Raw genomic sequence first — 22,174 nt, forward strand, 5'->3', positions numbered from 1 at the left:
CCAGTTATCAACAGGGTGCTGAAGTTTAGGCAAACCCCACAAAACAGGCAGGGTGAGGGAGAAGGATCCTTCTCCTGCGTGGCCATTCTAAACAGCCTCACTAAGAGACCATCAGGAAACAAGAACTTTGCTCCCAGAACATGATGTTTCTTCAAAGCAAGAACAGGTGGGGAGACGAAACAGGCCATCTATAAATTGTTCAGGGTGCATTTCTTTCCTTAAATAAATGCCTGAAGCACACCACAGGTTACCAGAGGACATCAGAGAAACACGAAATGTGACGCAGTACAAGGAAAGAGAGAAAAACCTGGGGCAGGGCTTGGCAGTGCAGACACCAAGCAGGTCTCTGGGCTGGAGAGGAGGAAAAGCTGAACACACTGACTTGTAAAAGTCTGCAGGTGAGACAGGTCAGTGCAGTTCCACGTGCTCACAAGAGGCCTCTGCAAACAGCAGCACCTGCCAGACGGAGGGAGCTGCTGCTCTGTCCTCATGCACACTCTGCCCACTGTTTCCTAATGCAGTTTGGCTTTTTTTTTTTCCCCTCCTCCACGTCTGTAACATCTCTAGTTGACTTAAAAAGCTATTTTCTTTTTGTGGAAATATGAAAGCTCTCCATTATTCAGCACTTATTCCACATGGATGAAGGTTGACGGCCTCCTTAAAGAGCTTTCCTGCAGTGTGTAACATTAATAGCTGCACCAAGATGAAATTAATTTCATTTTCTGAGACCTTACTTTTGACACTGAACAAAGTGCGTGGGATGGGAAGGAACAGCAGTGACAATTCCTTGCATGACTCAAGGGGAATCACACCTCAGGCACCAGGACCAAACCCCACACACCACTCCTGTCCTCTCCTCCAGGGCAGGCAAAGGACTCCAGGGTGAACTGGTCCACACTGGTCAGCCCCAAATCCCAAACTCCTGAATACCTGTAAGTCACAGCCAGGAGCCTTCTGTGAGTGACGTTCACAACATGTGAGGGTGTTGGCAGAAGACTTGAGTAAGTCTTAAAAATGCTTAGGAATTTAATGAGGTTAATTACTAGGTTAAAAAGTACTTTAGTCATTAGAAATAAAACACAAGAAACAAACTGTCCACTTAAAAGAGGGGAAAATGAGAATAAATTGCAGTGATTGGTATCAGGTCCCTCTGCTCTCACTAAGTGAAGTTGACATTTCCCATTATATGCCCAGTCTCAAGGGTTGGGTCCTAAAAGCTGCATCTCTGATGACCATAAGCAAGAAAAAAAGAAAAAAGAGCTGACCATTATATCCCCCCAATACAGGTCTCACTGCAATGGTTACAGCATTCAGAGCCTGTGAGAGCCCTCTGCCAAACCAATCCATACCAGCTTTAATCCTTTAAACAACTTTAAACTTCTGAATCTGGGTGTTTTTGACTGAATGGTGACACCAGCAGGTCCTGCTGGGACTCCTGGTGGGATGGGACATCCCTCATTAGTCACCTCCAGCCACAAAAACACAGAGCCAGACCCTTGTTCAGGAACATCTCTCCAGGAAGGCGCAAAGACAAAGCCACCAAGCCTATGAGGCTGAGCACAAAACACACTCGGGCTGAAAAAGGAGAGAGTTTAGCAGCAGGGAGCTGCAAAGGAAAGAAGACTGAACCAAAGCAATGTAAAGATTAACAGGAAGGTGGAGATTAAGCACTGCTGTGACCTGCCTGTTTTATTATGAATAAAGAAAGGGTACAAGGAAATACAACACCAGTGCCCTGCTTCGTGCTGTGCTGACCTGCCCCTGCTTAGGCCACCAGCATCAGATGGTATAAACAGCCCAAAGGAGATTTGCCATCATGGTGTAGAAATCAAATGCCATTTAGAAACCCTGGAATTAAATTGCCTTTGCAATTCAACAGCAAGCACAGAAGGAAGATAAATAAAAAAGCCAGTGGGTTAAAAGTCAGGATCTCCTTCAGTGCTGGGAACACAGTTTGATTTTAGCTGTGCTGCACAGCCCCAAGACTAAAGCTTAAGCTGTGATATTAAGGTTCACAGAGCTGACAAGATACTGGCATTTGGGCAGACGTCAGCAATTCTTTCAAGCGAGTTACAGATACCAAGGGCTGGAAAGTCAGAAGCATTTCTGCTGTGTAAAATGTGACATGCCAAGCTATTTATTCTGTTGCAAATGATGCTCCACATGAGCCTTGAAACACTGGGCTTCTTGCAGCTGAAAATAAGACACTCCATCCTCCCCATACACTCACACACAGGTTTTGGCCCAGGTGTAATGATGCTCCTGCCGTCTGTGCTCCTTCACAGAGCATTTGGGACTTGCACAGGATCCCAAATTCCTTACACCATGTGGCTCCAGGGAGAAAAATTATAGAAAAATGCCTCGACATTAGTTATAATAAGGCTTGTGAGCACAGACTGGGTGACGAGAGCGTTCTACGAGCGCTGAATACAAATCAGAGGCAGCACACAACCAGGGCTGGCCTGTGAAGTGATCAGCTCCTGTTCTGCACTCCCTGCAAAGGGCTTCTCGCTTCTGGAAGGGCACGTGGGGAAGCAGGAGGGAGAAGGGCAGCCCAGGACACGCTGCCCACTGCAGAGCTCCCAGCAGGAACGCTGCCAGTTCCCACGGCTGGAGCAGGGACCGGGGCACGCCGGGACCCCGCGGCCAGAGCTGCCCAGCCCAGGGTCCTCTGAGCCCCACTCAAATAACAGCCTGTGCAGCTCGTGGCCAAATATTAAATGTCACTTTCATGCTAATTTTCAAGCTTGGACACAAGTGTTTGTTTTTCAGGGAACGCTCCAGAAAGCTTTCGCCTTCTGCGCAGATGGGTACAGCCAAGATCTAGAAAACAATCCACCAGAACTGATGAGACTTGATTTTCCTCCTTATGAAATTATTATATCCGGGATTTTTCTGAATATAAAAGGTTACAGTTAAAAGCTGGGACAACGAAAGCAGAAGTTAACTTTCATTAAAAAAACAAACTAACCCTGAACGTTGCAATTACTTCTGCCACACAAAATGCCTACTAAAATTCAGAAATTATTATTCAAGTTAAATATTTGACTAGTTAGATTCGTTTTTTGCAAGGCTTGTTTCATTGGGTTTTCTTCCTTTCTTAAAAAAACTCCCTTCAATTTGCTGCTAGAAAACCCTGAAATGGTGGAAATAAAAGGCAGCCAGCATGTCCTGTTAAGGTTTAGATAATGTCCAGCTGCATAAGAAGCATAGATAAACAGGAGGGAGCAACTCAGCCAACAGGATTTTGGGCCCATAGGATGGATGTCATATGTTTGAGAAACACTTTTTGCCTTCTTGCCATGATTCCAGATTCCACAGAAGGCAGAAGATAAAGGCACAGCTCCTGCCCCATGTGCTCAGGTTGGATGTGCAAGGACACAATCACTATTACCTCCATTGCATATTAAGCTCTGTGTCACCCTTCAAATTGGTCACGATCAGAAGGCACTGATGAAGAAGTTTGATGAAGGCATTGATGAACCTTTGGTTTATTAATTATTTTTTTCTGCTCCCTAGAGAAATTTCACTGAAAATAAAAAAGAGCATTTTAATTTCCCTTGAAGAAACTTGGAAAATTATCATTCCAATATAAATTTGGCGTTCTGTTTTTGTTTTTTTTTTTTTTAAGTAGTCTACAACTTTCTCTGAAGTTGTGGTAAACTTCTTGTCTGTCAATGGAGATTTACTTGGTTAACAGTTGCATGCAAGTGGAATTAGACCTTCATCACCATTTCTAGAGCATGCTGGGTATATGCACAGCATTGCACAAATTAAGAACTGCACCAGACAAATAACAGGTCGCCCATCCAAAAGGGCTTACATTAATTATGTTAATCCAGTAGAGACAGAGGAGTGTGATTAAACAGTCTCTACAGCCTGGGATTTGGCTGTTATCCAGCAGTAATCCTGCACAATCTGGGTTTGAAGTGTGTGTAAGGAGTGTACTCTAACCACCTATACTGAAAACCAAAGCCAGTGACTTGGGTAGGCGATGGCATCCCTGGATGCAGGAGCAGTTCCTGGAGAGCAGCATCTCCAGAGATGAGCCCCAAGCCCCCAAGCTCAGCTCCAGAGCAGCCAGACTCTCCCCTGACTGCTGTCAACCTACAGGCACTGGGGCCTTGAGTTAGGCAGTAACTGTAATTAAACCCCAAAAGCCTCGTTAACAAAGAGCAGAAGGAGACACCAGAAACAAACCTGGTGCCAAACCCTAACATGCAGCTGTTTCCTGTGCACCTGATGGGGGAGGAAGACTCAGCTACATGGACCCTCCATGCAGTCACTCGAGGTTAGATCTGAACTCTAACAGAGAGAAATCTGTACAGGAGATGCCTCATCCTCCTGCTGCACAGAGGAGTCTGTTAAACAACAATTGAAGTGTCACCTCCAGATCTCCCCCTTCTTCCAGCTGTAACACAGCAGTTATGAACACAACTGGCTGGAAAAGGGATGCTGATCCCCATGCAGCAACACAGCCTGGGGCAATGCAACACACAGCCTCACATCACATGTTTGTGACCAGCAGGAAAGGACAGGTCCCTTCAGGCAACTGGAGCCACTTGGTGCTGAGCAGACAGGCTGTGACTAAGGTGTCCACAACCTGGGCTGGAGGCAGAAAGCCTCAGTGGTCAATATTGGACCTCCTGCTTCTCATCCAGAGCCTTCCACTGCTTCTCTCTGACCTCCTGCTTCTCTTCCAGAGCCTTCCTGCCATGGGTTAGACAGACAGACCCTGCAGAACTGAGCCTGTGCCCGCTCTGTGCCAGCTCCCCATGGCAGCAGCACACCAGCCTTGCCCCAGTGATGCTACCCAGCACACTCACTGTCCCCAGAGGCACTGATGGTGGCACCTGGTGTGACACAGCCCTTGTCACAGATGCGTTTCATGAAAAATCCTTTCCCTGGGATTTTTTTTCCTGAGAAGCCTCAGAAACAAAATGTAACCAATGGTTATCTGCTGCTGTGGAATGCAACAGGTGCATCTGTGACTGGTCTTGTGCAGTTGTTTCTAATTAATGGGCAATCACAGTCCAGCTGTCCAGACTGTCTCAGTCAGTCACAAACCTTTGTTATTCATTCCTTCTTTTTCTATTCTTAGCCAGCCTTCTGATGAAATCCTTTCTTCTATTCTTTTAGAATAGTTTTAATATAATAGATATCATAAAATAATAAATCAAGCCTTCTGAAACATGGAGTCAACATTCTCATCCCTTCCCTCATCCTGGGACGCCTGTGAACACCACCACAAGCCCTGACCCTGCTCCTGCAGCAAAAGGTTATCTCAGCTTCTGGCCCAGCTGGCAGCACAGCCTGGCCACTGCTGTGAGGACCCTGCTGATATACTATCCACCTGCTGTAACCAGAGCACAGCTTATTTATTCACTCTGTCTCTGGCAGGCTGTCTCCCATCCAGAGGCATCTCCAGGGAAAAGAAGCAAAAGCCACAAGTCACTGCTCACAGGCATGGAGAGCTCTGCCTACCCACTGAGGAACCTCCTCCAGCCCATTCCCTCCTGAACATCACCTCTGGCAAGCAGGCAGCAGCTCTGTGCTACCTAGCACAGCTCCAGAGGGAAGCTGGCAGCAAAAGCAATGAATCATCTGCTGAACCTCCACAGCGTGGACTCTGCTGTGCTGGATCCAGCTCTGGAGGCTGTGAGCAGCAGAACCACAGGCACAACTTGTGGGATGTGCAGTGGGAAAGGTCTGCTTCCAAACATCAAAACCATTTCTACAATCACAACTGACAGGGAAGCAAATCGTTAAATCTAAAGAGATCCACTTCAACAAATTCCATTCCTCTCTCCTGCATCCCTGTGAGACAGAAAGTCTGCACGATATTGTGGAAAAATCAAGATACTCTCAGAACAAAGGCTGAGGTCTCAACCCTCCTTTTCCCCATTTCACACAACAGAAAATGACCAGTGAAAATGCAGATCTGGAGAAATGCTCTGTTTCCAAGTCTCCTGGACAGAAAACTGAGGTAGTAACATCAACATACACACAGAAGATGATAAACACATCTACAAGCGATCTCTAAATTCTCAGTCTCATTTGCCAACTGAGAAGCTACAGACAGCAAGTAATTTCTCTGTCTCAGCAGGGGAGACAGGACAGAAATCTGCAGATAATGTGAAGAAATGCTGCTCAGGCAGGAATCAAAGAGCCAATCCTTGGGAAGTGCAGATCACTGTTACACAAGTCTGGTTTGCAATGTTTCTTTCATATTATAGTAGAAAAACCCATTCATACAAACAGGGAATAATGTCAAAATGCACCTATTCTACTACTAACTTTGTGTGGATAAACTCATAAAACCCCCAGACTTAGGGGTTTGCTGTACCACAGCCTCAACTCAAAGTGCTCTTTGATGATCTGCTGACAACTCACTTGTTCAAGGTTTGCATTTATTTTGAAAAGCTCAACATCCCCAGCATGAAAAACAACAATGTTTTCCTTGGGTCAGCAAAACAGGGCAAAGGCAGCTTTTATTTTTCACCCTAACCCTAGCTGGGAGAGGCATGGCTCACATTCAAAGGCACGAGTACTCTCTGCCACACGGCTGGGAATGAGTTTTGCTCTGTAGCTCTGTAACATCATCCAATTCTCAGCTGGAGGTTTTCCAGTTAATAAAACGGCCATATGGGGCATTAAAAAAAAAAACAAAACCAAAAAAAACCCAAAAGCATTTCCTTCCTTTGCAACCTTCAGTCTCAAAAAAAAGAAAAAAGGAAGGGAAAGGAAGGGAAAGGAAGGGAAAGGAAGGGAAAGGAAGGGAAAGGAAGGGAAGGGAAGGGAAGGGAAGGGAAGGGAAGGGAAGGGAAGGGAAGGGAAGGGAAGGGAAGGGAAGGGAAGGGAAGGGAAGGGAAGGGAAGGGAAGGGAAGGGAAGGGAAGGGAAGGGAAGGGAAGGGAAGGGAAGGGAAGGGAAGGGAAGGGAAGGGAAGGGAAGGGAAGGGAAGGGAAGGGAAGGGAAGGGAAGGGAAAGGAAGGGAAAGGAAGGGAAAGGAAGGGAAGGGAAGGGAAAGGAAGGAAAAGGAAGGAAAAGGAAGGAAAAGGAAGGAAAAGGAAGGAAAAGGAAGGAAAAGGAAGGAAAAGGAAGGAAAAAGAAAAGAAAGAAAAAAAAAGAAAAAAGATGAAAGACGGAAAAAGAAAGACGGAAAAAGAAAGACGGAAAAAGAAAGATGGAAAAAGAAAGACGGAAAAAGAAAACCAAGAAAAATAAAGCAGCAGCCAGTGGTACTCCTGAAATTCAAGAGCATCTCTTTTCCTTCTTACAACCCTTTTACCCAGCAAAAGCACTATCAGCACCTTTGATGGGTGTGCTGCGGGCAGAGACAAATAATGATGGGTTGGAGGCAGCAATTAGCATCTTCAGTAAACACGGGATCTCTCTGGGAACAAGGCTTCTGGCACACTGGCTTCCTGACACCACCCACACTCCCCATCCAAGCACAGTGTTTATTCACAAAACAAGCCTGCCTCGTGAGGGAAGGGAGATGTGAGCACCCTGTGGTCTGGGAGAGGCACACACCAACACCCTCCTGACCCCTGCAAGAGCTGTCACCCAGAAAGGGCACGGTCAGCACAGATTCCACTGGACACCTGATTCCCAGGTGGGTGTCGATTATTCGAAGAACCTGAATTTTAATAAAAAAATGAGTCTTTGGATGTGAGGATCCAGATTTCTGTAGATTAATGGAGATGGCCTGTGGGATCTCAGCACATCGTTCCCGATGTCCAGAGATGCCAGGAGAACCCTTGGGGGTCTCAGAAATCCTGGAATGTTGCCAAGAGTGCTTGGTGGCTTGATTTTGATCCATCCACAGAAGTGACAGCAGTTTGAAGACATGAGAATCACTTTAGAGTGAAGGGTGTAAAAAGGACACATTTATAGAGTGAAATATAAACTTTAAGGTTTTTGGTATAGGGGGGTTATGGAGACAAGATGGAGGGATCAGGGCGTGTCTCGTCCTTCTTCTTTCTTCTTCTTGTCCTCCATCTCCTGTGGTGATGTTGGCACTTGGGGATTGGTTTATGGTGAAGGTGCACTTGCCAACATGGGTGAAAAGTATTGGAAAATAAAGGTAAATATCATGTACGTAGATTTTAGTATAAAAAGACACGACCGCCCCGTGGGTGGTCAGAGAGTGCCTGTGACTGCCTGCAGATCAGACCTCTGTTGGGCAGACAGAAAATTTTGTAGATAAGAAACAATAAACAATCTGAAGGCCGAAAAGCTGAAGAGTCCAGACTCGTCCTTTGAAACGCGTCCACCCCAGAACCACCCTGCCCGTGTCGGGGCACAGACAGACAGCCAGACCCGACAATGGCCCATACCATGTTCCTGCTGTATTGGCTGAGCTCCTGTCTTAACTCTGGTTGCTTCAATACCTGACCCCCCCACCCCCAGTTTTAACATGTTTAATATGGTGCTGCTCACACCAACACTCCACCTCCCTTTCACCACCATCCTTATTCTTGCCTCTGCTGCATGCAGCCTTTGCTCAAGCAGATTTCTCAAATCCTTACCCCATCCTAAGCCACCTCCAAGAGCTCCCCAGTGCACTGTAGATTCAATTTCCAATTGCCTTCCTGGGCTGCAGTAAGCAGCAAGGACTTTCTCAGCATATCCTCAGCCAGCCCTACACCTCCTTACTTGACTCTCATTCCTCTGCTCCACTGGCTCAGCTCTAGAATTTATTGCCCCTCCAGGGCTAATAAAACCCAAACTTGCTGATTTTAAGGCACAGAGTGTCTCTTCTGTTTACTCAGACTTGGAATACCACAGGACAGCAAGGCTAATTTATTCAGAAAGCTTCACTCAGCTGCTCTCATCTCCACACTACCACAGTTTTGGGGGGTGCAGAATGTGAGATGAACTCAGGGAGCTACACATGGGAGCGTTTTACACAGCAATCTGGAGAGCAGCACAGCTGCATTTTCACTTCTCTTGTTTATGTGAAATTTTCACTTCAACAGGTCTTTTATGCACCAGCAGAACCCATTAAAGACTGTATTTTTCACCTAATGGGATTGCCTGTCGTGATTTTTGCCAGCTGTGCCAGCCTGTGCCTTATCTCCCCCAGCCCCAGTGCACTTTCTCACCAGTCCAAGGGATTCCATGTGCACTCCTATCTGTGGTAGGATGCTGCAAGACCAGGGCGATGGCACAACTGCCAATTCAGCAGATTTTTGATAGGCAGGTGCAATTTTAAAATATCTTTACTCCAAGAGAAGTTTTGTACCCACTCCACCATCTTCACAGCCTTAGAGCCACAATCCTGAACACCCACTCAAGAAAGCAACAATCTTGGGAAGAAAAAATGCACAACCTAACTCGGAGATGAGAAAAACCACAGGGAACTGTGGAATTTGCTCCCATTTTTGTTGTGCAGGCTGCAAGTGAGCTTCAGAGGTGACTGGACAAGTCTGGGATGTTCATCCCTGAGCTGCTGGCTCCTGGGAATGAGTTACAGGACAGTGAGGTGTCTGACTGTCCTCAAAATGCTTCTTGCAGCTCACCAACCCAAATCACAGGATGGTTTGGGCTGGAAGGGACCTTAAATTCCAACACACCTTCCACTAGTCCACGTTGCTCACAGCCCCATCCAGCCTGGCCCTGAAGACTTCCAGGAACTGGGCATCCACCAGTTTTCTGTGCAACCTGCTCCAGTGACTCACCACCCTCACAATCAAGTTTTTTCCTAATATCTAATCTAAACCTACTCTCAGTTTGAAGCCTTGTCCTGTCACTACATGCTCTTGTAAATAGTCTCTCTCCACAATGCAAAGACAGTGTTGGTCTCAATTTAATCATCCAGCTCTTGGAGGCAAGTTAAACATAGTTTGCAGAGGTGGAGCAGGCTAGAGCTAGCAGACAAAAAGAGATCTGTAACCCCTCTGACACTGAAAAGAAAAGAATGTCTGCACCCATGGAAGATGCATGGCTTTGCAGGAATGTAGTGAAATGCTTGAGTTCTCAGAGCAATTGCAGAGCACTGGAGTCAGAATTCCTGGGGTCTATTCTCACCCTCTTGCTAACTTGTTTTATAACCCTTGAGACGTTCTGAGTAGGAGTATTTGCTTAACCTAAGCTTAATTTAAGTTCTGGTCCTACTTATAAATCAAGTACCTCCAGGACTCCAAGCTCCTAATGAGGGGGGGTATACAATTACACAAGAGAGTGTTTCCATTTCCTAGGGAAGTCTCACCAACACATGAAATAAAGCAAGGTTTGAAGGAATAAGATGTTATTTTACCAGATCAGGTGACAACTGAGAAACAAAATGTAAATATTCTCGAGCATGATTAGTCACACTGATCAGAACAAGCTCCACCAAGCATGAACACGTGTGTATTAAATAGGTGTTATCTCTCCCTACAAACCTCTCACCCTCTGGCACTTGTGGGAAACTCTTCACAGAACTCTCACCCAGAACCATTGCAAATAATTTTGTTTCCTGCAATGCTGCTTCCTGTAGTTTACAACACAGTGCTGTGCTTGTCTCCCAGCAGCACCACAGCAGCACATTTACAGAGGATGTGATAACACAAGTGCAGTAAAACATCTGTATGCTTGCATTCCAGGAGTGTGAGTTTTTATATAAAATGAGGAGAGGGAATACTGAAAACACACACACACACATCTCTACACCACAAAACCAACAAGTGCCCAGAAAGCTCACAGAGAAACGACAGCTCAGGCCAGTAAAGCATTAATCAGTGCTCAAGACACCTCAGAGACACAACCAGGGAACTTTGTAGCTCACTTCTCACATGCTACCACCCCTTCAGTCTCTAACCCCAGCACACAGTTTATAACTGTCTGCTGAGAAAAAGCTCTCTCTAACAAGTCTTATTCTTTTGATGATCAGCCTGATTGGATTAGGACATCCATATGTTGTAGCTGATGGCTAACAAGATAGAGGTGGTTTTTCATCACATGGGTAATTGGTCTCTGCAGCAATTACTAACACAGCAAAGTTGTCCCAGTTGTCTTTTTCTCCCCCCCTAATATTATTTCTTTCAAACTCTAATAAGCAGTATCACATCAATATGTACAAACAGTCACAGTGGGACTGGTTTGTCTAACACTGAGGGCAGGAATGTACAGAATACCACAGGGAAAAAGTGAGGTAAGCAGAGGGACTCTGCTGCACAGAGCATCTTGCTCTTCTACCAGTTTGAACACTTGAATGTTCACTATTGCTTTGATCTGCTGCCTTCAGCCAGATCCTGCTCCCTGTCACAGACACAGCTTTGTTTGGCTGCACTCAAGAGCTCTGAGGTATTAAGTCAAAGAGCAAAGTCACATGTTGTTAAATTCTATCCAAGAAACTAAATCTCACATTTTAACTGGTAAATAAAGGGCCAAATTTGGATAGTCTCCTGATACAAAATCCCTATTACTGAAATCAAAAGGGGGCTTAGCAGGAGCAGGCCTAGCTCTTAGGAAAAGCCAAATACCTCATTAGCAGCATAGTTAATGGAATGGCCATACCCTGGCAAAAAGAAATCTGATAAAAGACTGAGTCCTTTCAAAGGAGCAAAGTTCGAAGAAGCAGTTTTGGGAGCAACTTTGAACCAAACTACCAAATTTTGAGAAAGCAAAGCCAGAATTTCTCCAAACCCAATGATAAAGTGCTTAATAACCCCAGATTTATGCAAACTTATCATTTATGCAAAACAAATCCATAAAGTTATAAACCTTCAACATTCACCAAACCAAGGAAGAGCTTCCACTCCGCTGGCTGCTAAGATGACCACAAAGGATGCAGAGGAATTTTATTTTCGTTTTACAAGGTACCCATCCCTTTTGGCCACATTTTTCCCTCCAGGCTGGTGCCTGAAGGGCAATCAGATACTTGTAGTTAGTGAGGCTGCACTGATGTTCCCACAGCAGCTCTGCCCCTGGTCCCACACTGCTGGGCCATCACACACCCTCCCTGTGGCAACAGGACAAGAGAAAAGATTTTAAACTACTACAGGGTCAATTCCAAGCAGATCTACAGAAGAAATGTGTTATGAGGAGGGTCATCAAACAGTGGGACATGTGACATTGACAGAGAGGTGATGGAATGCCCTGCACAGTCCCCAGTGCCCAGCAAAGCCAGGATAAAGCCACAGTTTAACAGCTTTGGCAGCTGAGTGCTGCCAGGTCCCGTGGGTCAGCAGAGCTGCACGTTTGTGCCATGGCACTGCTTGGGACTTTGCAAAAGCAAACACCTTTAGGAGGTTACTCAAATAGCACTTTTTGGGCACCTGAAGGGTTTAAGTGCCGGCTCGCCCAGAACCCAGCTCAGACCTGCAGCAACTTCTCCAAGTGCAAGAAAACTTGGTTGAGCACCTCACCCAGGCACAGGAGAGGCAGTTTGAAAGAGGGAAAGCAGGAACTTCTCTGCATTCTCCTATACACTCATACAAGCACCTTGTCCCACACGTAAGTGAGTAACACCCAGCCAGTGCCCTGAATTGTGCTGGAAAAGGGAAAATTCTGTGCCTTGTCCCACCATAGGAAACAGAGGCCCAGCTGTCCTCAGTGCCAGCCTGTAAACGTTGACCAAAACATCTGGGCACATCTGGGGCAACACGGATGCCCCACCTTATGTGCAGTAAGTTGGGGACTCTTGGTCAAGCTTCCAGAGGAAGGGCCAAGACTGGCACACACCACTCCTGCCTGTGCCATCAACAAGGCACAATACAGCCTTCAGCTTCTGACAGGGGCAACTCACCACCTTCCAATCTGTTTAATTAATTTTATGAACCTTAGGACTCTGCATATGAGCCATTTAAATGACAAGGGCACTGCACACACTGCCCCAGGAATGATGTACCTCACTAGGCTCTCCCAGCTGATGACTATTTCAAGTACTCCACAGAAAAAACCCAACAAACTCAACAAATTGAGTGATTTTTACAAGACGTGAGAGTCAGCAAATCCCAATTAAGGCAAAAATCAGCTGCAGAGTACACAGGGAGCACAGAGTAACATGGAAACAGCTCCCACCCTCAATATGCTTTCACACAAAGTCATTTGGTTGGGCTCAAGCTTTATTTACTCAGCTCATAACAACAAAGAAAAAAAGCTATTAGCAGAAGGTTAAGGTAACTGAAACAATTGCTGTAGAATAATGGAGCCCACAATAGTTACGACTTCGTGCATATATTTATTTAATTGAATAAATACATTCATTCAGCTACTGCTTTTTGCAACAGCCTTCCTGCCTGCAGTGGGAAAGGTTATTCCCATTAATTGATTATTGTTACTGCTCTAATATACCCTGCACACTTGTTTGTGTTCCCATTTAATTTTCCAGGGTATTACCACCAGCACTGTAAAAGGGGACGTGTGTAAGGGAGCCAGCCCTGCTGACACACAGCAAATGAGAACAACCATCTCTCCCCAAAGGGCTGTAATTATAAAAGGCTGCAGGCCATGGATGGATCAGTGGGTTAATACCAGGATACCCACGTGAAGCTGTGTAATTTCACCTGATCACAGTCAGTCCATGGGGGAGAGACAGCCCAGAGAATCTTTCCCACAGACACCTTCCAGTAATGAACAGGCATCACAGCCCTCGTGCTGGCAGCAGCTCTCAGAGCTAATACTGTGCCTTTCCCAGCCCAGGGGAGGCTGTGACAGGAAGGAAAGGCTCTCCAAATCACCCGTAGGAGGATGCATTTACTGAACAAAAGCACTGCAGAATTCCGTCTTCGGGCTAAAAATATTACACACCTATAAAGCTGCCTGTAGCAGCAAGGGGAAAAGCAATTCTGGCTTCTGTGCCCACGTGGGGGTGGACAAACTCACCAGGCAGCTGATGGGTATGGAGTGGGCACAGAGCAAATACAACAGATAGGAGTCGGCTACAATCCACTACAAAAGACCTCATAAAACAGGCTTTAAAAGGAAAAAAGCACAAGGCTGGCAGGGCCTTGGGTGGTGAGCTCAGAGAAGCATGTTCCAGCAAGAAGGGCTAATGTGAATAAAGCACCCATGTTGATTGCAAGACCACAAATGAGCACAACAGGAAGGAGAGTGGGAAATGCTGTGAGGAGTGAAAGGATAAGCAGCCAGGATGGGCAGAGCTGTGCAGACCTCTCAGGTGGGTCCTAAAGGCCTTCCAATTGATCACCAGATGGCCTCAAAAGGCTGATGATATGACCTGTATGCTATAAACACACAATTATTCCACTTCCTGTGGTTTAGAAATGTAGGTTCAGACATACATGTCAAGAAATTTGAGCGCTTTGGAAAGGATAAGACTGATCAAAATACATTCATCCTCCTTGTAAGAGAATTTTCATCAGGTAGAGACAAAACCAGCAAACCTAAAACACAAAATGATGACTCAAACTCTGATTTCAGCAGCTTATGCTGATAACTTGCCATTAACTCACCAGCATAGATACTAACTCTCAGATTTAATTCTTGTCAGTTGAGAAAATGTTTCTCCTTCTCCAAAGCACAATGGCCGCTATCATTTTGACTGACGTAAGCTACCATAAATGATTTTTCAAATGGACAAATTTATCCCTGGAGACAGCAAGATTCCAATTAGGGCATGTTTGTCTTCCACTGCAGCAAATCTTGAGCTGGTGCTTAAAGCAAGACAGAAGGCACCAGAAGCGAGAGTGAGCTTTCTCTGTGTCATCACAAAACAAAAAGTGCTTCTACAAATTCCATGCAAAATATCCCCACACTAATACAAAGGTCAAAGCCAGGAGCTGCAATGCAGGGTCCCATCCCTCTTACAGGGTTAGTCAGGGCAGATGTGGTAAGAACACACCATTCTGTTCAGCTCTCCTCTCACACCAAGGGTAAGAGCTGGAACAACCGCATGATAAAACCAAAATACACAGAGAAAAGGCCAAATAGGTAAGACAGAAGGAAGCAGCTAAGCAGAGCTGAATTATCCATTTCTGCATTCCTCTGCCCTGTCATGAAGCAGGCCAAGGACAGCTCTGTGCCCCAGAGGATGCTGTGCTCAGATACACCCTCAGATACAGCAATAACTCAGGAGCACTCATCACTCCACAGCACAAACTTCTTGACTCAAGACTTGTCCCTTCTGGGGTTTCCTTTAAGCCATGCTTCACATTACTGCAATTCAGCCAGTGGCCCCAAGCCATGGGGCCTGAATATGAGGGGTGTGTGCCCATGATGCCAAACACACAGACAGCTTCAACAAATGCAGAGAGACACCCTGAAATGCATTAAAGATCAGCACAGCATTCTTCTGAATGAGTCTCACAATCTGGCAGGGCTCCTTCCAACATCAGTATCAATTTCCTCCATCAACTGGAGACAGAATAATAGCAACTTCCTCTGTTTAATACAGCCCTTAATTGTCCCAGATCAAATACTGGCTCCCAGAGGCTATTCATTCTGCTCTGTAGGTAACTGTGTCCTAGACAAGATGCAAGAACTTTTATCAGCAAATGTTAAATGCAGCAGGAAGGCCAGAAGATGTGTCTCAGGCTGCTAAAAACATTAACCAACCACATCAGTGCACTGGCCCTAATGGAACTCACAAAGCACTGCTGGGAGCAGCACGGGTACTCTAGTGACCAAAAAACCACCTGCAAGCTCCTGCTTATCTGAGAGGCAGCAAATCCATACAGCCACTGTCAGATCAGGGCTTTTTTCCCCTCTTTGTAGCAGCTCTGATCCCCGTCCTAATGACAAAGTCCTCACTGATTTCAAGAGAACTCAGCAAGACTGAGCAGAAAAAGAACTAAAAAAGGAAATGCCAAGTGAGTCATTAGTGGGTGGAGAAAAGAAGCGTATAGTAAGTAGTCTTTACTCCTTTAAAATAAACAGTGCCACAAATTGAAGGAATCCTTTGACACTAGTGAAGATGGAGCAGTAACAGGCCCTGCATAGTCTGTAGGAATGATGAATTCCTCTACTCAAAGGAGTTACTTATGCCAGATGCCAATAAACACACAGGTAAATTAATCTGTTAGCTTGGAAACCACTAGATGGTAGTTCCAACATTAAATACAAGATCAGATTCAGAGAAAAGCAAGCAAACCAGCACCAAACCAGAACATTTTCCCCCATTTCAACCTGCTAAGAAAATTCCTTTATTTTTTTCCATCTTCTGGCTGCCACTGCCAGCAATATGACCTCTGAGTCAGATGCTGAAAACAGGAGGAGAGTTTCCTCCTGACCAGCAACCTGTTCCAGTGAAAGGTGTCCCTACCCATGGCAGTGGTAGGAGCTGGATGATCTCTGAGATCCCTTCCAACCCAAACTGTTCTATGATTAACCAGAGCAGGCATGCTGCCATGATCTTTCTAACCCTGCCACAGCTCAGATGTGCTTCCTTTGGAACATACTTCAGTGTGTACTTTCACACACTCATCTCTTTGGTTCTTTGGTTCACTTTGCCCTGGGTTACCAAAACAGCCCCTTTTTCCTAGGCCTGGTTACTACAGCAACAGAATCTTTTTGAGTTTGGTAGCAACACCTTGCAGGCAGCAAAAAAACCCCCAAAAAACCAAACCAAAACAAAAAAAAAACCCTCCAAGAAACATGAAGCTGCAAGTCAGCAGCCCATAAAGAGAAATATTCCTGTAGTATCTCACCCCTGCCTCTCTAATTAAGAAACTCTAAGAATCCCCACCTCCTTGGCAGAGCACAAGCCTGAGCAACCCCTGACTTCAAAGGATGCACAAGAGAGGTGCACTGCCCACAACCTCCTGTGTGCCTGTCACTGCAGAGAAACCACAGGAGAAATCTGATGGGCTTCAGTTTTCTGAAAAATATTACACTCCACAGATGCTATTAGTTCCACTAATGATTAAAGCCAAAGCATCACTTTAAACTCCATATGGTATCACATCTGCATTCTTCTGCATACACATGAGTATTAACACACAAAAAAGAAGACTGGGCGGGGGGGGTTCTTGGGGTTTGGACTTTTATTTTTAAATAACCAGAGAAGTGTCTTGTATTGTTATTTCACTGCAAAGTGACTGTATTAGATATTATATTATTACCCCACTTAACTTTCATACATCGTATAAGGAGAAAAAAAAAACCCTCTTGGTGCACACAGTTATTTCTATCTAATTCACTGCCTTGGGACATGAGGATTTTTATTTATGACTAGTGCTTAGCTGTCAGGTTGAGAGACTGCTTCTAACCCTCAGCTACAGTGCAGCCCAATGCAGCACACCCAGACTCAACATAAGCAGTACACTAAGGACAGCACAAACTGGTCAATCTGATCATTTCTCAGCAGCAGCCAGTCATTCTACAAAGTTCAGCCAGACTATTGCCACTGTTATTAATTAGTTCCTATCCTGAGAGAACGATCTATGCCAGATCTGACCCTAATTTCAACTTAGGGAACTTAACCAAAAACATTTCATCTGGCCACACACGGCCCCCACTGAGTGAGTGTGCTATTATGAGAAAGCAAACTGATATAAATATAGCACAGTGACAGTATCCACTCTGCAGTTATTTCCTCTGTGAAACAGAGCAGAATGAAGTGGGTAAGCTGCTCAGCCAGCTTTCTTCTAAGGCCACTGAAAACTGCATTGATGACATCAACAAAAATAATCAGTTAAAGACAAATCTGAGCAAATAATTCTCAAACAACATTTAAACTGAGCAATCTGACTCCCTCTCAAGTATCCACCAATGTAAGATGACACTTCCACTTGTTACTTCTCCATTTATATTCATTCATGGAATAGATTTTTTTTCCTGGTAGCTTTTATTTTCACTAGCAAAATTGATTGCAAGTTGATAGATGAATTAATCATCCAGTATCTGAAACCCTACCTGTGATGGATAGGCTAGGACAGGGCAGAAATTAAACTTCATTGCTGGTCGAGTGTGCATACACAGGCACTCCTCTGTAATCCACAATTCAGATGTAGAAATTCAGGTTATGATTTCCATAGCTAAAGCCAGAAAGCAAACAACCCCAAAATGCTTGGGGTTTTGCGGTGAGTTTTTTTTGGTGTGGCTTTTTTTCTTTGTTTGTTTTTAAACTCCACATGTAGTAACAAATACGGTTAGACAACATCCTTATCTCTGCAGAAAAAATAAAAAAGCAGCACATAGTAAGCAGAAATAATTTTCTGGAAGCATTTTCCCAGCTACAGTTGAACTGCCAACTTTAAACACGTTATTTTAGCATACAAGATGAATGTAGCTCAGGAAGAAGAAGAAGAATCACTCTTCCTAATCCTCCTCTCATGCACCCTCCTCCAGCCTGTTCTCAAGATATGAAGCATTGCTTAAAAAATGCCCACGGAACAGACTGAAAGAAGTTGCTGCTCCTCCATATAGTTATTTATAATAGATAATCTTAGAATCACTCTTAATTCCAGCTCATCATTTATGGTGTTGGCACAGTTGCTCCAGTGAATTCAGTCTCATTATTCACCTTTGGGTTGCACATTATCTTGTATTTTATACATCATCCTTCTTTGTCCAGTGGATCCCTCACAAACACTTGCAGAACCAAGTGAGGATGAGTAATGACCCAAGGACAAAGCTAAATGCTGAAATACTATGATTTTATGGCCAGCTACAGAAAAGCAGGGACACGTTTTGAATACACAGACGAAGCTCTATGTGAAGCAGCAATACATCCATGAATGCCATGCTATGCAGTGACCTTCCACCAGGCTTCTGCCCTACCCAGGACATTAAAAAGCACTCTGAAAGTCAGCAGGACTGCTCAGCTCTGCTCTCAATGGCCACACTCAGCTTGGAAACGAGATAAAAATGTCTTTGGGAAAAAACTCAAACAGGAAAAGGATCACGCATTCAGCTGAAAATCACACCAAGGTGGGGATGATGGGACAAGCGCACACTTTTGGTAATCAGGATTATACTAACAATGGCAGCACACACTCCACTGATTTATTCCATTGGAGCAGCTCACCTAGTGACAAATCCCACAGAAAGAGGAATGTGCCAAGCTGGTACATTTTTTCAAAGAAAACTTTGCCAACAACATCCTCTTTAAACCTGCTGGGAGGGGCAACTACTGCTGAAACCCACAAGCACTTTACCCCCAATAACTGAGATGTTTCGCTGGGGAATCAAAGGCAAATTTCACAGCATAACCATACGAAAGAATTTTGCAACATGATCACCAGCACCATGAGTTCTACTTCAGGCTGACTGTATCTCAAAATAGACCTCACCAGTTTCCACATCCCATTCCGTTACAGAGATCACATTATCAAGGGTCCTGCCACAGCATCCTGGGTCACAGCACCTACTCTGTAACTGGCACTTCCTTGCTAAAATGTGACAGTGGTAGTGACAACATGTGTGTCCTCTCAGTCTCCTCAGACTGCAGTGATCACTCAGATGCTTTGGAACAGGATGCGAACTAGGGTATCATGTGGGGGGAAAAAAACCCCAAAATAAAAAAGTCAATCATCATCACACACACCACTTAAAAATTCTTCAGCTAAAAGTGAGCCATGAGCCACCAATATAAGAACTTAAAGCAATCTGGGCAAACACAAGAGAAGGAATGAGCATCTGCCCAATCATCACAGCTGTCAACCTTTACCACTGCTACAATATAAGCGAGCACTACTGTGCTTCCCTGCTGCTTGATGGAGACACCCACGCCAAGTTACTTCCACAAGCACAGCAGCACGTGGAGAAGAGGCCTTGAGGCATCCCTTCCACTGGCATCAAACAGGCAACAAGAGCCAGATGCCAGCCCACAAGGAAAGCCTTCCAGGAGAAGAGGTTCAGAGAGCCTTACCTATGTACAGGGAGGAATCTTTCCGCCTCACATGGTCATCGATGTAGGAAACTCCCAGGGGCTGGACAGGGGTAGCACCAATGCCCAGGAGGACCTGTGCCCCGATGAGCAGCAAGTACATCATGTTGGTAGCAGTCCTATTCCTGCAGATAAGGTCCGGGTCTGGTCCCTCATCGCTGCTGGACCCGTTGACAGCACACACATCCCTCCCTTCGGCTCCCCAGCGGATTTCTCCCGACTCGTACTCGTACTGGTGGGTGAGAAACTCAGGCAAGGCAGAAAGGAGGGCACCCAAGGCCATGACTATCCCTCCACATCCTATCAAGCGTGGCCGGTGTCCCCGGGCCCCGAAGTAGCTGACGAAGAGGATGAGGGCCAGGTTGCCAATCTCGAAGCTGCTGGCAATGACGCCCACGTCGGCGCTCTGGAGATTGAACCGCCGCTCCAAGGTGGTTAAAACACTCACCTGCAACAGAGAAATCCAGAGAAAATTACATTCCATGCCTTCCATTCTTCCCAATATGTACTGCTGAAATGCGAATTTCCTTGACTTTTTCCTGGAGCTGAAACCATACCCATCAAGGACATCCAAATCACAGTACAGTAGCTGAGCTCCAAGCATGACCTGACTGCTCAAACACAGCCATGCCAGAAGGTCCTAATACCAAGTGACATTTCACAGCCTACCACCTGTCTGAGCACATGTCACTTCCGAATTCCTGTGCCCATCAGTGTGTATTCTGGATGCCTGCAGACACCCACGATTCCATGATTCTGTCTCTGGGCTCCCTTTCTGTTTGAAGGCACAGCCTTCACGGTGCACTGTCCCACGGAACCAAGGCACAAACCACTCTGAGCTTCACACCCTGCCAGGCACACAAGCTTTCCCTTGGAATGAAATGCAGTTAGGGAGCAGCAGAAAACCCTGCAGGTTCTTTGCCTGCACACCAGCACAAGGCTATTGAGCCACTCAGAGACAGTGATGTACAAACAGGCAGTTTAGCTGGCATTGAATGCTTTTAGTCAAGTATTTAAATAAAATGCTGATCAAAGGGTTTAAACTGTTTGTGGCTTAGTTAATGACTGGGATTGTCACAGAGTATTTTTGAGAAGACAGGCCAATTAAGGTTTACATAGAAGATTTAAATCTACCATGAAGAAGGGATGATTTAACAAATTGTGGGTATTTAACACTAGGAAGAGAGAAGCACATGAATAGTCTTCAAATATTTAACATTGCTGCAAGAAGGAATGACCTGTTCTTTGAATTCAAAATGGATGGGACAAGAAGTGACAAGTTTAAACTGCAGCAGAGATGATTCAGGTTAGATACAAGGTGGGGAGAAACCAGATTTTACTGGTAGGGATTGTGAGGCACTGAAATATGTTGCCTGGAAAGGCTGCAGAGGTCTTTAACAGAACACAGGTCAGGAAAGACACAGGCATGACTGATCTTGCCATGGGGCAGGAAAATGAACAAGATCATCTCTGGAGAGCTCTTCCAATCTTGATTACATGGTGCAGTGAAACACAATGTGGATTTCCTGCACCTGTCAAGCATTGATCAGAGCATGAAGGATGAACCATTAAGTACCTCACTTGCTGTCAGCTCTGCTCAATGGAGAAAACAGAGTATTCTCATGTCTACAGCAGTGTCCCTCTTCTACAGTAAAAAAGCAACAAAAGAAATCTTGAACATGTCACAGAAATGCCAAAAACTTTTACCTTGAATAAAAAACTACCTAGTTTTTTGGACTGCAAAAGATGAAGGTATTTAAGGTTGTCCTAAAAGAGGCAGGTTTCTCTATTCCAAAAAAAAAATGTGATCAAGACCTCAGAGCAGAAGGTAGCCCCTGGATAGAATAAAAATAGCCTCCCACTGGAGGCACTGAAAATCTTTGCTGATAAACCTCACGAAGCAGGAGCCTGCCTGACCGACTTTAAAGTATTCTGACAGCAGTTCCTCTCCGGGGGCAGTTTGCCTCTGCCAGGGTACACCAGGGCACAGTTGGACAAAGACAGCCCCATTGGCAACAAAATGGAAAATGGAAACAACCCACTTCTGCTGCTTTGCATAAGCAAAAGCTCCCAAACCTGACTGTGATGTCCGAGTCAGACCTCCAAAGCTGGGCTGTGTTAGTGTTTTCTGAAAATCCAGCCCTCTTCTCATAAAGGCAGCTCTCATTTTATACTACCACCAGTGTGATCCTCCCTGACTAAAGAGCTGAGGAAGGCAAGGAGAAAGAAACCTAAAAATCAAATCCCATGAATAAAGGCAGAGCAAGAGCAGTAATTCCTCCCATGCCAAAGCCAGGTGTGTGTGTCAGTGGAGAGGAGATCACCACTTTGCCTGCAGCACCAGGTGCAGGTCCCTGTTGGGATGAAACGGCCCCGTGACTCACGAGGGTGTCCT

The 22,174-nt window shown here is 45.4% G+C and overlaps 1 protein-coding gene across 2 annotated transcripts in view; it reads right to left on the reverse strand.

Moving 5' to 3' along the window:
* SLCO3A1 (solute carrier organic anion transporter family member 3A1) overlaps positions 1 to 22,174 on the reverse strand; it is a 141,396-nt gene that overhangs the window by 98,271 nt on the left and 20,951 nt on the right. For both annotated transcript variants that reach the window (XR_011681451.1, XM_071441283.1), the window contains exon 2: positions 19,762 to 20,227. Coding sequence is in view for 1 of the 2 variants with exons in the window: in XM_071441283.1 (XP_071297384.1) it covers positions 19,762 to 20,227 (466 nt within the window). In the remaining variant the exon portion in view is untranslated. The remainder of the gene's footprint in view (positions 1 to 19,761; positions 20,228 to 22,174) is intronic.

This window comes from Agelaius tricolor, unplaced genomic scaffold (assembly GCF_023055355.1).
Source record: "Agelaius tricolor isolate 1412-34295 unplaced genomic scaffold, bAgeTri1.0.p SCAF_16, whole genome shotgun sequence".
Lineage (NCBI taxonomy): Eukaryota > Metazoa > Chordata > Aves > Passeriformes > Icteridae > Agelaius > Agelaius tricolor.